The sequence below is a fragment of the Myotis daubentonii genome, chromosome 13 (genome assembly GCF_963259705.1).
Source record: "Myotis daubentonii chromosome 13, mMyoDau2.1, whole genome shotgun sequence".
Taxonomy (NCBI): Eukaryota; Metazoa; Chordata; class Mammalia; order Chiroptera; family Vespertilionidae; genus Myotis; species Myotis daubentonii.
Window position 1 is genome coordinate 42,942,543 of NC_081852.1, and position 17,997 is coordinate 42,960,539.

Sequence of the window (17,997 nt, forward strand, 5' to 3'; positions counted from 1 at the left end):
CTGACTCTATTAACGAATTGACTTTATAGCTCAAATATATGATTAGTGTATCTGCTAGTTGACTAAGCACACTGCTTTGTCATCATTGGCCTGTTCAGATCACATTTGCTCCTAGTTTTTAATATCCTCAGGTGTTTCTTTGTGTCTCTACAGACGGTGTACTTGATCTATCCACTAAGAAAAGTCCATGTGCTGGCAGCACTTCCCTGAGCCATTCTCCAGGCTGCTCCAGTACTCCAGGGAACGGGTAAGGGAAAATATTTGTAGCCTTCCACAGTTTTATAGGGGACAATTTATCAAAGATTGATGCCAGTTTCTTTTGTATGTTTTAAAAATTAATTATTCAAAGTAATACTCTTCTAGGAATACCTTTAGTAAATTACTTTCAGTATACCAAGCAAGTAAAAGCACAGTCTCTGATCTAGAATTGGCTGGTATAAATCAATTGTGCCAGTTTAGTACAAATAGTGAATAATCAGAAGCATGGCAAGAATGTCTTTGGACTTTTTGTTGTTGAGTATTTGGGAGTGTGAACCCCAACCTAAATAATTTCAGAGTTCAGATGTAAAGGCAGTACTGTATTATGTGTGCTGAAGTTGTTGAATAAAAATTGGGCTCTAGTAATTAACTTGGTATCTCTAATGTAGTGTGTGGGTGTGTGTCGGCTGTTTGTTTTGTTGATTTGAGCTGCAATTTTAGCTGTGGCAGTTCAGAAAATCTGATTGTATTTTTTGTTTTACAGTAGATAAAGACTGGTTGTAAATATTGACAAATAACTATCTTATGCTGTCAAGACATTATTACATGCATAGTTTTGATAACTAGCAGGTTCAAGCGAATTTTCTGATCACCTAATTTTACAGTAAGATTGTCTAAGTCTCCTTCTATGTGTATATATTAACCATTTAGAGAAAAATGAGGTATTAATAAAGATATATAGATGCCATATTGGGAAGAAATTTCCATAAAACTTTGTTGTGACCAAAAATCAACTTCATCTAGATATGAAAAATAACTTGAGTAAGTTAAATTAGTTAATATTTAGATTTATTTAACTTTTCGATCATCAAACATGGGGCATTGTTTAGATGGTATAGGAATAAGTAGACACTAAATGTACTAACCGTTTCGATTTATACTTAATTACCTTCAAATTGAAGGATTTTTTTACTGACTGCTAAAATGTGCCCTTTATTGTCTCTAAAATTCCATAATTTTCCTTTTTCTCTCTTCCTTTATATTCAGTCTAAAAATAACATTCATTTAATCTATTTTGCATAGTTTACTAATCTTTTCCTTTAAGCTCTTCTTTTCATGGTAGTTTATATGTACTAGGTAGATGCTATCATGGTCCCAAATCATTGGATTCCATTTATATATCAAAAAATTTGAGTTGTGTAATTCAGAACACAAGTAGAAGCCTAAGTGCGATTTGTATAAATGAATTCCTTGCTTATGATTCACTTTAAACTTGGCCATCAGGTTCATGTATTATTATATGGTTGAACTTGCTGTGTTTATCCTTGTAAATGGAAAGAGGTTTCTTTGTGGTATTGTTTTCTGGAAGACAAAAGCACTGACAGTACTGCCCATCTTTTAGTTGAATATTCATTGTTATCCTTATTGTTATTTACTGATAATAGCACAGAGTCCCTGTAGACTTTTGGAGAACAAAGCTAGTTTATCATTATTTCTGCAAAGTTCCACTTTGGTGCCTGTGTAATATAATTCCCCTTGGGCATGCTTTATCAGTTGCCAGTTTTATCAATGGTAATCTTTCTCTATTGTGAAATAGAAAACCTTAAGAATTAACTTTGTGTAAGTAATTGACTTTTTAAACATTATTCAAAAGCTATTTACTTAAAATTTCAAAATTGATGTTTGGTATTTTAAGAAGAGAGGTTTTTTTTTTTATAAAGAAGACTACAAAATTGCTTATATACCTGTGAAAATTATTTGACTAGAACTTAAGGAACAAAGTTTTGGGGGAAATAAAGTATAGTTTCCTTAAAGCTTGGGTTATTTCAAATGGAGAATCAGTGGTACTCATGTATCTGCAACTAATAGTGTTTTAAAATGAAGAAGTGTGGTAAGTTATAATGCGATGGGTATTTTGGTTTGGGGTACTTTTCCTTCTTGGGGCTGGTAGCCATATTTTTTTTTCCCAAACAAATAAGAAATGTCATTTGGAGTTGTTTGATTTTTATAGTGAACATCAACTTGTTTGTGGGATAAATGAACAATTATCTATGGGTTCCACCAATGTAAATGGTTCCAGTTTTATGACTGGTTGTTATGAATGTTGGAAATGTTACATTAAAATAAATAATTTGGCTTACTCTTTTATTACTGTACTTGTTTAGTGGTAACGTCACATTGATAACACAATTCTGTGTAGATCTATGGAGACTTGATGATTACTTTGTAATTAATAATTAAGGTGCTATTTTCAGACAGTTGCGCGAAACTTTTTCTCCGAAAATTTGTGAACCCAACCAGAGACCAGCTGACAGGTTTAATTTTTCTTTGCCCAAAAAGCTCCTGTTTTTTTTCTTTTTCTTTTTTCCTTTTTCTTTTTTTGTGAACACGTTTTAAAACTAACTGCTGAGACCATTTTTTTTTTAATTTTAGAGAAAAATAAATAAATAACACAAAGTGATGTTACCCAAGCAAGGCCTTCTAATAAAGGAGTGGTCCCCTCACCCATCCCTCCCTACCTGTGCAAGTCCTGCTCACATCAGTTTCCTTCCATCCAATTAGGCGACCTGGGAGACCCAGCCAGTACCGCCCAGACGGACTTCGGAGTGGTGATGGGGTACCTCCAAGAAGCTTACAGGATGGAACCAGGGAAGGTTTTGGACACTCCACATCACTCAAAGTTCCATTGGCTCGATCCCTGCAGATTAGTGAAGAACTACTGAGCAGAAACCAATTGTCCACAGCTGCCAGCCTTGGGCCATCTGGATTACAGAATCATGGACAGCACTTAATATTATCCAGGGAAGCCTCTTGGGCAAAACCACATTATGAGTTCAACCTCAGCCGTATGAAGTTCAGGGGAAATGGTGCACTCAGCAACATCAGTGACCTTCCTTTTCTTGCAGAAAACTCTGCCTTTCCAAAAATGGCACTTCAAGCAAAACAAGATGGAAAAAAGGATGTGAGCCATTCATCTCCTGTAGATTTAAAGATACCACAAGTTCGAGGAATGGATCTTTCTTGGGAATCTCGCACTGGTGATCAGTACAGCTATAGCTCTTTGGTAATGGGTTCACAAACGGAGAGCGCGCTTAGTAAAAAATTGAGGGCTATTCTTCCAAAACAAAATAGAAAAAGCATGTTAGATGCTGGACCCGATTCTTGGGGCTCAGATGCTGAGCAGTCTACCTCTGGACAGCCATATCCCACATCGGATCAAGAAGGAGACCCTGGCTCCAAGCAGCCTCGGAAGAAAAGAGGGCGTTACAGACAGTACAACAGTGAGATACTGGAGGAAGCAATCTCAGTGGTTATGAGTGGAAAAATGAGTGTTTCCAAAGCTCAGAGTATTTATGGGATTCCCCACAGTACACTGGAGTACAAAGTAAAGGAGAGGCTGGGCACTTTGAAAAACCCTCCAAAGAAAAAGATGAAATTAATGAGGTCGGAGGGGCCAGATGTTTCCGTAAAGATTGAATTAGATCCCCAGGGAGAGGCAGCACAAAGTGCAAATGAATCAAAAAATGAGTAGGAATACTGTAGAGTGCCAATTACTGTACAAACTGGGTGAGCACTACTGCTGTCATTGCTTGCACCTAACTTCATTTACTGTGACGCTTGTTTCTCTGCAGATTTTGCATTAACTTGTGTGTACAGAGGTGAAAGGTGCTTTCTGAATGTTGCATATTTAAAATTTTTCATGTGCGGTATGGCTCGGGATATTGTTTGGCCTTTTGCATGTTTCTCTACAAGAGAATTGAGTTACCTCACAGAGAACAGATACATGGAAGCGGACTCCTTGCCTGTAGAGCCTGCATGCTTTTCTTTCTTTTAAGTTATATTTGCCTTTATTTAAAAACGATAAAAAAGCCCCCCTTTTAGAAACCACCTCTGTATACGGGGAGCTTTATCACTGAAAATTGGAAACCATCTTAAAAATTATTCACATTTTTTCTTCTACGATTCAACTAATTGAAGGATCAAACTAAAGAAAAATCTCTTAAGAACATGAACCTTTGAATTTAAGAAATTTGTTTATTCCATGATAAATAATTATTTGGGTCAATTTTACATGTTATGATTTTATTCTCACTGTTAAATTTACATAACAAATTAGCAGTCTGTTTAGTGCTCACCCAGATGGGAAGAAGGTGGAAAAGGTGCACACACTACCTTCAGAAATGCTTCGGTTAATTACTTTGTAACACTACCTTTGCTGTGATTTCATTTGGGATTTTCTAAGGGTAGAATTTGGTCTCACCAACAAGTGAGGATATAGCCTTATCTCATGGAGGACGAGCTCCGTTCTTACTCAGGAGCAGTCAGGGTACATTACATAACAATAGAGGATGCCTCATTTTAGCAAACTCAGTTTCTTTGTATTCTTAATTCCTTTTATAAATTTGATCACATGCTAACAAAAGACTGAATGTCCTTGCAGCAACTAGTTTAAAATAATCAAGATCTGTTTATTGGGGAATGGGAGAAATAGGAAAAGAAATGTGTATAAGTAATTATAATATTGTAAAATGGTATCTAGATTTTACAGCCTCAGTAGTCCGCCCAAATATCCACATGAATGAAGGATCCATATTTGTGGTGAGAGAAAAAACACAGCCCCAAGGCAACCTATTATGATTTAGGTTGCATTTCAATTCTAATAATAATTCAATCAGAAATCAAGCTCATTAAGAGTTTCTTTTTTAACTAATGCAAATACTAGTACAAGGGGGAGGTGGGTGTTTTTAGTTAATTCATTGCTTTAAATCTTTTTTTCTTTATTTGGCATCCATAATATCCCCCTTTTAACTTTTTCTAGTATTTGCTTATTTTTATGGTTGTTTAGCACACAGTTCAGGACCTTTCAGATCATGTTTGAACAAGCACTCCTTGAAGAACATCTAAGCTTTTTGCTTTTTTTTTTAGATGGACTTTTAAAAAATAATTTATCTTTATTATAGAAAGTGTTACAGGTCCTTTTTTTTTCTGAGATGGGCTTTTTAAATTACACTAATTAAGTTGGGGACGTTTATTTCCCACATTTTTTTTTTTTTGCAAGAATACCTGATAATGCCCATGAAATTTAATTTTGCATCGTGACCAAATTGAAATTACTGTTCGTGCAAAACAAAATCATACCACATTCACCCGTTATTCTAATCTGCTGAGAAAGGTGGTCTGGCTCTTCTAAACGCTTAACCAAAAATTTAAAAAGTCATTGAAGTTTTTGTATAAAATGAAATCAAACTTAGAGCATTAAAATTGAGGCTGATGATTTCAGGTGGATACTAACAGTTTGAGGAGAAGCAGGTCCAGATATTCCCAAGGCATAAATTCTCGCCTAGAAACATCAGAGCAGTTTATTAAGTTAAGGATAGTTTTCCCTCAGCAACCTATGTGTTCAAAGGTTAGGCACACCATTGCTGTTTTTAACATACATGCACTGCTCATACTACATAGCCTGGGCTTGGGTTCCTCTTTCGGTTTGGTTATTTATTCGGTGGATGACTAAGCCTGTTTCCTCTTAGCTTTCTAGTCTTCTCAACAGAAAGAGCAGTGTATATGACTGCAGTATTTTCTAGCCTAGCTGGAAGTTGCAATAAAAATACTCTGAAACATGGTTTTCATCTGCAGTTGAAGGAAGCAAAGGGCTAAGCTTATGAAGGAAAGCCTCCTTTGTTCCACACTCAGTAATTTGTTGCACACAATTAATTATAGCCGTGGTACCTTTTTGCATGATGTTTGGGGTATTCAGTAGCCCATGATTGCTGCAAAAAGGTACTTTGAGCAATTAATTTGTGCTTGCTTTTATCCTCTCTCAGAAAGTGGCCCATTTAAAAATTTGGCCGTAAAAGTTCAACTTTTGTAGAGTTTTACTGTTCAGAGAGGTTTTATCCTATGTGGTAGTCTATAAAGTGGTGTATGAGTTGAGTTATGTAAAATTTGTCACAGTAGTGTACATGGAGTGATCATTTTACTAACATAAATATTTTCTATGTGTGTTTCAGTGGATGACAATCGAGCAGCAGAAGAATGGTGTGCCTACCCTTTAATGCTGCAGTTTAAATAAGAGAACTTGTATTATGTCATTTCAGATTGTAGGCTGAGAGTTGTAAATAGTGAAAATTTGAGTTTTTCTATTATTTGTTTTGGTTAGAAAGTGAATTTTAAAAACAAACCAAACTCTAAACTTTCTCAGATTAAAAGTCCTGAGACCTGAAGATTGTAATATTCATGTCTGTGAAGCTTTTAAACATTACACTTGAGATCAGTCATGACTTGATATTCAGGTAAATTTTCTTTTCCAAGAAGCTTTTGAATAAGTATATTTCCTCCAAAGGTCGGTCGGTCTCTCTTTCTTTTTCGTAGATTATTTTAAAGCACTAATTGCATTACATTGGTAACTGCAATATAAAATAGCCATTATTGTTTTGTGAAGCATGGTTGAAATTAGATAGTGGTCCCTTTTAAATTTCATGAGCCTCTCAAAAAAAAAAAAAACTTAAAAAAATACAGAAAGCTGCTGAATATCTCAAAAAATATATATTTTACCTTATTGTAGGTTTTGTAAAGTTAGTTTGTAATATTCAGGTGCACTTTTAATGTTAACTTTTGTGTTCAGAGTTCCATTATACCATGTATTTCTTGAAGGTGGCTCATCACATGATGGCTGGCTGTCAGTCTTGGTGCCGCAGTGATCCCTTAATATTTGATTTCTCTCTTGATTTGGCACTTTCAGTGTAGATATTCTAGTTTGGGGACGTCCTCATAAAGGTGTAAAAGAAATTGGTCTATTCGCATGCTTAATTTCTGCTCATCGGAGTTTTGCATGGTTCAAACAACAGTTGACCATTTTTATGGTATGGGAAAGTATAGTTCACAACTGTCTGTGTCACAAAAGCCTTTTCTCCTTGCATTTTCCAGTAGCAGATGATGACATTACTATATGATAGTATTCAGACTAATGTTAGGAGATAATGTATTTAAGATCAGTTCTTGCATTTTTTATGGGAGAGCATTCACATAGAGTAGATAAGCTATCATGCTATAAATAAAAAACACTAATTCTGTGGAAGGATATCTAGTTGGTATTTTTATCATTAGTTTCCTCATTTCTGAGACAGTCATCAGACTTGCCAGTAAAGTAGTGTAATACTTTGTTCAGTAGCTTATAAGTGACTCTGAACTGTTTGTGATGAGCTATACATTTATTTCTGTCCCCCAAGAACCATGAAGGACAAGGTCTCTTTCAGGAAGAATAATTTATATTTGTGTATAATACTTTTTAATATTAAGTTTGTTGTTATTCTGAAGTTTAGATGTTGCTTGATAAACCTTTACTACAGCAGATCATGAATATGAGTAAGGCTTTGTGTAATAATAGGGGTCCTTATGTGAAGTTAATTACTGTTCAGTTCTGGTGAGCAAGCTTAACAAGTGTGAAGTGTGTGTTAGCTTTATTTGGTACACTTTTACTTTACAATATTGAAGTGCGTTTAGAACTCTGGTTATCTTATATAAACCATTACCTCAACCAATTGGCATTTCCATTCTTCAGCATTTTACCTGAGCTATAAGATGAGCTATATGGGATCAGATAGTAAAACAAATAAGGCACAATGAGAAATTTAGTTCCCAGTTTTCTGGAGAGAACTCTAAATTAGATAAAAAATGACTGCCTGCAAAGGCCTGTATCATACATAACTACCTTCTCTCATTAGGCAGTACATAGCAACCCTGGAGCTGCTAGTGAGCTGTGTTCTCCCCCTATCCCAAGTAAGCACATGGTGCAAGGCCTGGTTCTAAGACTTTGTGATTCTCTTACATTTCATTGACCCGTAATAGTGAAGGTTGGATTCAGTTATTTTTATAAAACAAATTAATGAGTCACCCAGTGTCAGAACCTGAAATTATTTTTCATTATAGTAGATATATGACAGTTCAATATCATTTTCTTTAACAGGTATTATCCCCGTAGATTTAAATTTGAAACCACATATTTTTGCTTTTGTAATTATTATTTTTTTAAACTCCAGAGATGGTTTTCATATGAACCACCCTTTTCTATATATTCAGGTTGCTGTCATTGGTAATAGAATATGGCAATAGACTGAATTGTTCCGCTTAATCTTTTATAGGAGACATTGAAAGTTATAGGTTAAATTTTGACCTTCATGAAGCTATCAAAGATAATTTTCCTTGTTACTGTTCCATTATAATTAGGTCTTCATTAATACTACAGTCAGGCCAGTGTTATTAAAAACTTAATGGCTTCAGCCAAATAGCCCATTTAGGAGACTATTAAGCTGTATAAGGATTTTTATTTTTTAATGTAATTGCTTTGAAACTCTACTGAAATGGAAAAATTTATAATTGTGGTACAAGGAATGCAGACCTCCAAAGTTATCTTAGATTTTTTGTTTGTTTGTTTGTTGTTTGGATTATTCTGCCCCTGAGACTTGAGTAGGATTTGTTAATGTGCTGACTGAAGAGAAAATAGGAAATTCTTTGCATATCCTCTGTCTCTTACTCCCAGATAAAGTCTCAGTTGCCTTTTAAATAGCAGATAACAGCTCTGTAGCTGTGTGCCCTCAGAGTTTTGAAGGAGATTGGGGGAAAGATTAAAAAGAAAGTAGGATGGGAAAGTATGTAGACTTGAGAAAAGGCTAAAGATTCTGTCCTACAATACTAAAAATGAGTCACAGGATAGATAATGTGGTGAAGTTGGGCCATCTTCATTTGATAGTCAGAAAAATCTTTTAGATTGTTTGAAAATGAGAATCAAGGCTACTGTTGATTTGACAAACCATAACGTTAATTCTGCAACTGTTGGGGGAGGGGTATAATTTTAAAGTTTTCAGTTCGTTTAGATCTGTATCAAAAGCCGTAAAGCAAGCACTTTTAGTTAATCATAGATTTATTGGATAAAGCAAATATTATAATTATAATATTTAACCTTTATTGTTTGAATATGGAAATGAACTCTTTATCCTATCTTGAACTGTCATTGAACAGGCCAAGATGATCTTTTTAACACTGGAAATGACCCTACACACATACCAAAAAAATCTAAAGCAGTTAAGACATATTTGAAGATCCATACCTCTTAGACTTTAGACTTGTCTTGGGAAAGAATTTATGAACTTATAACCAGTATTAGTACAGTCTTGGGTTCCTCGTTCTGCATAATTGCACCCTTTCTCAGGTATGTCCTGAAAACATAAATTTTAAAATAATCTCTTTAGAGATTAGCTTCTCAGTGGATAGTGTGTAAGGGGACTTGGGGAGGGGGGCAGGGATAGGGGTTGGACACAGGACACTGACTCAGTAGAGCAGGGATTTTTAACATTCAATAGCCAAATAGAATTTCAATCTAGAATATTTTTACCCCCTCAGAATGAGTGAAACATCATCTATTACTCAGTAAATAACCGGTGCTACACTCCTAAAAATACTTTCTTTCATCCAGGTGACATTTTTTTTCTACTTGGTGGAAGCGTATATAGTAAACTTTACTGTCACTAGGAAAGCACTTGTTTGAAATATTTAAAATACTAGAAAAGGGATAATTTAGCACTTTTTCAGTTACAACACTAAAGTCTTAATTTATCTTCAGTCTTAGGTACTGTAAATTTTAGAGTGATTACTTAAAGATGTAAAACATACTACATAATATGGGGTCAAATCACATTTCTATATATCTTGTCTTATTAAAAAAAGACAATAACATTTTGTACCTGTCAAGTAATTCAAGTGATTGCCTCATTTCCCCCATTTTATTAAGCATTTCAGGCTTAAGAATTTGGAATTTGAGAGGAGGTGAGGGGGAAATTCCCCAATATGAAAAATTGTGTCAGACCATTTTAGAAAAATAAATCACTAGGAAAATGGGTAGGGATTCTCTCTCCCTTTAAGTCTTCAGGGAATGAGCAGTATTTAGAATCTTTGGCTGAAATTCAAGCCTTTTTACTGTGTAAATTTTTAATATTAATTCACTGACATGCTTTTTACATCAGAGGACTGAAAATGGATCTTAATGTTTTTAAGTTGTGGAAGGGTATATTTCTAAAATGGGGGGTGGGTGATTAACTAGGTTAGTATACCAGCATTAGTATGTTTAAGGAATTTTAGTATGTAATAGCAAAGTGTTTGATTAAAAGTCTAATCCTATCTTGCTAGTCGAAATTAGTTACATTCTGATCTAGGAAAGATATAGTCATTGGGTATTGATATGCTGTGCTGTCAGAAAACCAGACTGAGGTAGAAACCTTTATCTGACGCCCACATGTTGCTTGTTCTGATGGGATGTATACGGACAGCAGCTTACTGCTGCTTCGGGAAGAAATGTATAAACTATACATTTGGAGTATTTGCATATAATTCTTTATAACCTCCACTTTAAACTGTCAGACATTGGTATTTTATCAGTCCACACTGTTGATTAAAACTAATGTTCTTAGGAATCCAACTTGTACACACTGTTTAAAAACCCTCAGGGACAGTTTACACACTATTCTCACTCAATTCAGGTACTTTGATGCTATTCTTAAACCTAACAGTGACTTGTATTTTTCTGTTTTACTTTTATTTCGACGTGCTGGTAGCACATCCTTGATGAATGTCAACTTAAAAACTCAGTTCAGGTATCCAGGTATAACTCAGCCAAACATTTTAAAGCTGCATATAACTCCAGCACACGGTGCCTCACACTCTTATAGTGGCATTCTATATATTCAGTTATTACTACTGAGCAGATAATATGGGGGTTCCTGTTAACAGTGTATTTAAAAAACAAAACAAAATGTGCAAAAATCTATAGCCAGCACATGGAACATACACATAGTGAAACTATATATTTTTAAATGCCACTAAATAACCAGCACAATTAAACAACATTCCTTGCTGCTTCTGAAACTATAACAGATGCAGTTCCTTCTTGATGTGGCTCTTTGTTCTTCACCATACTACTACTAAACTCAAGCACTGGTCCTTGGGTGTCTGACCTCTACATTCTAGTTTATGCAATGTCTTTAGAGAATTCTGTGCACTGGCCACTGTGATGGAACCATTGGGCCAGGAGTGCTTTGAGTTTATTAGTAGTGATTCTGCCAAAGTTGGTGTTGTAACATGAGTATGTAAATGTCAAAAAATTAGCAGAGGTCTGGGTCTGCCTCTCGGCAGACGATTTTGTCAATATATTTTGCAGCCTTGAAGTCCTCAGTGACAAGTTTCTTCTGATGTGAAGTTCTAATTCCAGTGTTTTAGCCCTTTGCATCTTTAATGTTAAGACTTGTCTACTGGAGGTCTTTATTCATTAATATTCCTTTTGTTTTCTGCAGCACTATCTGTGGTTAACAAAATAGATTATTCCTCTGCTTTAATATTTGATATTTTACATCTAAAAGGAATTCTCCACATACAAAACCCACAGCCTTGAAGATAAGGAAAATGGCATCTTTCAAATTTCTAGAAGTTCCAAGTGTCACTCAACAAAACAGGAACCCCCTTTACTCTTATGGACCTCATTTCAATATACTGTTTACAGTTTGACGGAATTGTATAATTTAATATTTCTCTTGTACTGTAGTTTATATTTATTTACAGATTTTTTTGTACTGTGTGATTTGAACTTTTTGTTCCTTGCTATGATCAATGTTTATGTAGTAGAGCACTTATGATCACAAATTAAGTTTTTTGGTTTGATTGCACTACATTAAATTTTTTTAATGCAGTTCTGATTTTTGACTGGACTAAAATAAGCTGTGTCTTAATGTATGTGATGAGTACTTAAAACTTTAATCCATGTGATCCCCTTTTTTTTGCATTGTATGTCAAAAGCGCTAGTTCTTTCGTGCATGTGTAAGATTTAATGGTTCCATTGTATTATTTGACCATGACATTTTGGAGAAACATTCCCAGCTGTAATGTTGTGTATGGTAGTTCTCACTGGATGCTAGACTTTTCAAAACCACTATTCTTCTAATAAATTTGTTGTGAAAAACTTTTAAAAGCTTGGTATCTGCTTCTTAAGATTTTAATGCTGTTTGTTTAAAAATCCACAAAGGGGGTGAAATTTTGAAATGTACTATAAATGCACATGGTAATAAATGTCAGTAATTTTCTCTGATAAATTCTTTCGAAAAGAAATCTCTTAGATATAGAAGCTTCAGCTTCAAAATCTTGCTTCAGTATTTGTATTCAATACTGCCTTGGAACTTTTAACCTTTATTAATTGGATACTTCCCTGCCTCAGTTTTCTTCATTGAATTATTCACTTAAAAATATTTTCAGCTAAACAAGACCTGTTTGCTATGCTTAGTTTTTCATAATTTTTTTAGCGTAAAACTTTATGTTGAGATTGCTTGTTAAAAGGAATAATGGTTTGCTAATTGTTCTTTTCTTGAGACATAAGTATGAAAATAACTATCAGTTAATGAAAGCTATCATAGCAGTTCTGATTCTTGGGAAGGTGCTAGTACAGTATTTCCTTTTACCAGGACAAAGAACAGCATATATAGGGTGGGACAAAAGTAGGTGTACAGTTGTGAGTACGGGAAACAGTTTATTTTTGTATTATTTATTTGTAGTATTTTCCATTCAGACCACTAAACCTACTTTTGCCCCAACCTGTATCTTGCTCAATATTTATGTTGTGGTTTTTAGAAACTAGGTGTATAAAGAAGTTTCATATTATATATATAAATTGACTAGAGGCCCAGTGCACGAAATTCATGCATGGGGGGGAGGGGGCGTCTCTCAGCCCAACCTGTACCCTCTCCAATCCGAGAGCCCTCTCGCAATCTGGGACCTCTGGCTCCTAACTGCTCACTTGCCTGCCTGACCTAACCACTCTGCCTGCCTGCCTGCCTGATCCCCCTAACTACCCTCCCCTGCTGGCCTGATCCCCCTAACTGCCTTCCCCTGCCGGCCTGGTTTACCCTATTAACTTTTTAAAAAAATCTTAACCCCTTCACACACAATTGTATTTGACTTCCTTATTGGCTTCTTCCTCTGACACAATTTTGCTCTCTCCTTTATGTAACACTTTTTCCTACTGAATCATCATTTATAAACTTTTCTTTCCTCCTTATTTCCTACTTCTGTTCCATCATCTTTCTTCCCATCTTTCTCCTACCCTCCCTCCCTCCCCACATTCCTTCTTTCCTTTATCTTTACCCCTGCCCTCCTTCCCCTTTTCCTTCCTTCCCACCTTAATTTTTTCTTTCTCTTCCTCCCTCGGACCTGCTTTGCTCCCTCCCCCATTTCTTCCTTCTTCCTATTCTCTTTTTAAGCTCTACCAGCTCCCCTTTAAAACTTTTCTTCCCTCCCTCTTTCTCTCTCATCCTACCTTTGCCATACATTCTTCTCTACTTACTTCCACTGTTTTAATATCTATCTACCTGCCTAATTATTCACTATCGTTCATCTTTTTTCTTTTCTGACTCCTACTTTTAAAATCTGTGTCCAGTACACAACTATAATTGATTTTCATTATAGCTCCTACAGTTCACTCATACATCCTCTTTCCTTCTGTAACTCTGCTCTACAGACTCCTTTATAAAGTTCTTCCCTCCCTCCTTCCCTTCTTAAAGCTTCTGTGAGGGGGTGGGGTTCAGCCCAGGGTTCAGCCCCGGCCAGCTGTTTGCCACCCCCCTTCCCTGGCCTCCCCACCGCCCTCCTGCTCCCATTCCCTGCCCAGGACGCCCAGCCCAGCAAGGGTGGCAGAGACCCAGGCAGCCCCAGCACTGCTGCTGCCGCGAAGCAGGAGCGTCTCCGCTCAGAAGGCCTCAGACCGCCCACTACTCTGTCCCGGACCCGTGGGTACCTACCCACCAACGGCCCACACCGGAGGCCACGGCTCTCCTCCCATGACTGGGCAGTGCTCCTGCCCCACCCCTCACCAGGCACACCTACTCCTGCTGCGGTCACCACCCCTTCCTGCGTGCAGCCCCGCGTTTCTTTCCCTTTTCCATTCCTGCATCTTTTTCTTGTTCCCTTTTTGTATTTCTGTTTCTCCTCTTGGCCTGTCTACATGTAGGCCTGCCTTCCTCTCCCTCTCCTTTCTTATCCCCTCCTGTCGTATCCTATCCTACCCCGGGCCTTGCAGCTGCCTGAGCAGAGGATGGGGACGCAGCCTGCTGATCTGCTCATGATGTGACGCTGTAACAGATAATTTGCATAGTTCTCTATTAGTAGAGAATAGATTCCTGTCGTAAAGTGGATAGGGGAAGAACAGCTGGATTGTAATAATAAAAAGTAGAAATGATATCAATATATTTTAGAAAACTTTTGTCAAGCTCATAATATACATGTAATTAAAAGCAATTTCTGATAATTTCTAATGATATTTCATATTTAAAAAATAATGCTATTGTTGGTAATTGGCCTAGACCAGGGGTGGGCAAACTTTTTGACTTGAGGGCCACAATGGGTTCTTAAACTGGACCGGGGGGCCGGAACAAAAGCATGGATGGAGTGTTTGTGTGAGCTAATACAAATTCAAAGTAAACATCATTACATAAAAGGGTACGGTCTTTTTTTTTTCTTAGTTTTATTCATTTCAAACGGGCAGGATCCGGCCCGCGGGCCATAGTTTGCCCATGGCTGGCCTAGACTATCTTTTAGTTGATTTTTTTCTTCTTCTTTGACTCTCTAGCTACTTCTGCCTTTTGGTCTGGTATTTATAAAATTGGAAAATAATGCCACATCTTTATAGAACATTTTTCTGGAAAACTAATTATTATTCCTTACTAAATTTCAAAGCTATAACTACTTATTTCTCCTTTTTTGTTTGTAATGTTTTCATTGATTTTGTAGCGAGAGGAAAAGAGAGGGAGAGAGAGAGAGAGAAACATCGATGAGAGAGAGTCCTCGATTGGCTGCCTCCTGCCTTCCCTGTCCCAGGGATCGGGCCTCCAACCCGGGCATGTGCCCTGACTGGGAATCGAACCAGCAACCTCTTGGATGACATTCAGCCAACTGAGCCGTATCTTGTCATTATCTATTCTAAACTGGTGGCTTGATCGGTGTAATAGGTTTATAATCTAGCATCTCACGAATGAATTTTAGTTCTCTTTTCTTCAAATTGATACTTATCTCTTCAGTTGTTACGACCTTATTTTTAAAAAAGGATTTACTTCTGCTCTGGCTAGGTGGCTCAGTTGGTTGGAGCCGCCTCCTGTGCACCAAAAGGTTGTGAGTTCAATTGCTGATCAGGGTACATACCTAAATTGTGGGTTCGATCCCTGGTTGGGCACATAAGGCAACCAATGGATGTTTCTCTCACATCAATGTTTCTCTGTCTCTTCCTCTCTCTCAAAAAAAAATCAATAAAACATATCCTCCAGTGAGGATTTAAAAAAAAAAAAAAAGGAGTTATTTCTTTTAATCCAGAATTTTCTTCTCTGATTCTCCTGATACTCGAATTATTTCAGGCACCCTTCGTCTTAAAGTACAGGAATCGGGGAAATTGCATCAGGGAAATGGAGTGGAAAAATTGGAAAAGGGTATTGCTTTCTGCCATTTTCTGAGTTGTGGAATTATTTTTTCCCAAGGATTGAATTTTTCTCACCAGATATTTGCATTCAAATGTAAAAACATATACCCAAGTCATGTAATGTTAGATTTTGTAGCTGAAAGAAGTGAAAAAAATCCTTTCTTTAATAGAAAATATTCATTAAGTAACATAGTAGATAACCTTTCTTGTATTGAGTGTCCACTTTATCATTATGATAAATGTAAAATTTGTCATTTGGAAAATGGTAAGCATTTTAACCCAGAATTTTATCAGATTCAATTTATAAGTTGTTGACTTTTTGTTGTTTTGGGGAGAAGTGGTAGTGAGTATCAGACTGCATTTACAGCTGAAATAGGCTTGTTTTCAGAAGTTTGGAAAAGATGTTCTCAAAACAAGACCTTTTTAAAAGGTTGATCACTATATAATTAATAGTTTAAGCCATGATTTAGTTAGAGTTACTTGGAAAGTAGCAAAAATAAATCAGAATTTCCAAGTATTAAATCTTGAGTCTGGAGCTTTTTATAGGCATGTAAGAATGCTATGGTTTGTTGACTAGTAGTTTTAGAATGTTAATTGCACTCTTTAGCTTTATTTGATCAGCAATATGAAATGATAAGGGATTATTTGGTACTTGGAATTTCTTTCAACTTGGTATATACTAGAAAGATCACTTAGCTAAGTGTAGAAGTATGGGGATTTGTGCATGCACAGTGTTTAATCATCAAAAGTTAAGTTTTCCAGTGAAATAATTTGGGGGATCTTCTGCCTATTTAATGTGGTTTTAGTTGCACTCTTATCTAATGGGAGCTCTGCACATTTCAAACAGATAATTCGGATCCTAGCTAGCACAGTTCAAGGAGTTCATTCTAGTGTCTACTAAATGGACTTGAGACAGTTTGTCAGGAAAACCTGGCACTTAACTTTAGCTAGACAGAGATGGATTAAGAAAGTAACCAGAATAGCCATAACCAGTTTGGCTCATTGGATAGAGCGTCGGCCTGCGGACTGAAGGGTCCCAGGTTCGATTCTGGTCAAGGGCATGTACCTTGGTTGCGGGCACATCCCCAGTGGGGGGTGTGCAGGAGGCAGCTGATCGATGTTTCTCTCTCATTGATGTTTCTGACTATCCCTTTCCCTTCCTCTCTGTAAAAAATCAATAAAATATATTTTTTTTTAAAAAAAGAAAGTAACCAGAATAGCAAATTCTTATGAGGTGCTAGGAATTGCTGAGTTTGTGTAGACCAGATTTTCAGAATGGATCAACCTATTGGTTGTAAGATCAATTTTGTGGGTCCTAACCAACATTTTAAAAAGAGAAAAGATCAGAGTACATAAGGATAAATATTATTTCATTAAAAGTTGTGTGTTATACACATACAAAATTGGGATATACATACTGGGTCACTTTATAAAAAGTATTTATTGTTCTGGGTTGCAGTCAAAATCAAATTGCTGTTGAAAGCCATTATGTAAATCATACCTTTCATCCCCGTTTTTCTGATACCTTGGAAAATATACTAGCACACCTCCTGTGTGCTTACAGTAGGACTGTCGGACCTTTTAGATTCCCTCTTCTTTCCCTGCCTCATTGATTTGAATTCATTTTCATTGAAAGTTTCTTCTTTTCCCTTATGATTATGTGTCAAAATATTTCCTCTGCCCTTTTCAATTCCTTTGAAAAGTGTCTTAGGAAAATTATTTTCACTCCATAGTAATTTATTCGGTTAATTTATTCATCAGTTACTTACGCCTGAGCTGAGCTAAGCCCGAAGTTTCAGGCAGCGACGCTCCCTAGTCCTGGACCTAGAGATGGTTCACTATCCAGAGGAGGAGACAGCCAAGTCAACCGTTCCATTCAGCATAAGTGCTAGTGAATAAAAGGTGGAAATAAAGCATGAGAGCAGAGAAGTATCTAACAGCCCTGGGGAAGAGGTGCTAAGGAGGATAGAGTGTGAGCAGTAGGAAGCTGATTCTAATCTTTGAGAAGATGGCTGTTCTGAGAATGAACTGTTGATTATAATAGAATCAGGGACATAGAAAGGGAATGGACTGACTATTCTTGGGGGGGAAAGGGGTGTGGGAGATGTGGGAAGAGACTGGACAAAAATCGTGCACCTATGGATGAGGACAGTGGGTGGGGAGTGAGGGCGGAGAGTGGGGCGGGAACTGGGAGGAGGGGAGTTATGGGAGGGGGGAAAAAAGGAACAAATGTAATAATCTGAACAATAAAGATTTAAAAAAAAAAAAAAGATGGCTGTTCTGGATGATATGAGGCAAAGTCT

The 17,997-nt window shown here is 36.6% G+C and overlaps 1 protein-coding gene across 17 annotated transcripts in view; it reads left to right on the forward strand.

Annotated features, from left to right (window-relative positions):
* LCOR (ligand dependent nuclear receptor corepressor) overlaps positions 1–17,997 on the forward strand; it is a 121,589-nt gene that overhangs the window by 78,849 nt on the left and 24,743 nt on the right. For 15 of the 17 annotated variants that reach the window (XM_059660944.1, XM_059660947.1, XM_059660943.1 and 12 more), the window contains one exon: positions 154–247. The exons of 1 other annotated variant lie outside the window; for it this stretch is intronic. In XM_059660944.1, the coding sequence (XP_059516927.1) occupies positions 154–247 (94 nt within the window). Of the gene's footprint in view, positions 1–153; positions 248–2,760; positions 12,209–17,997 lie in introns of those variants that run through there. One more of the 17 variants, XM_059660954.1, reaches the window with a different exon arrangement.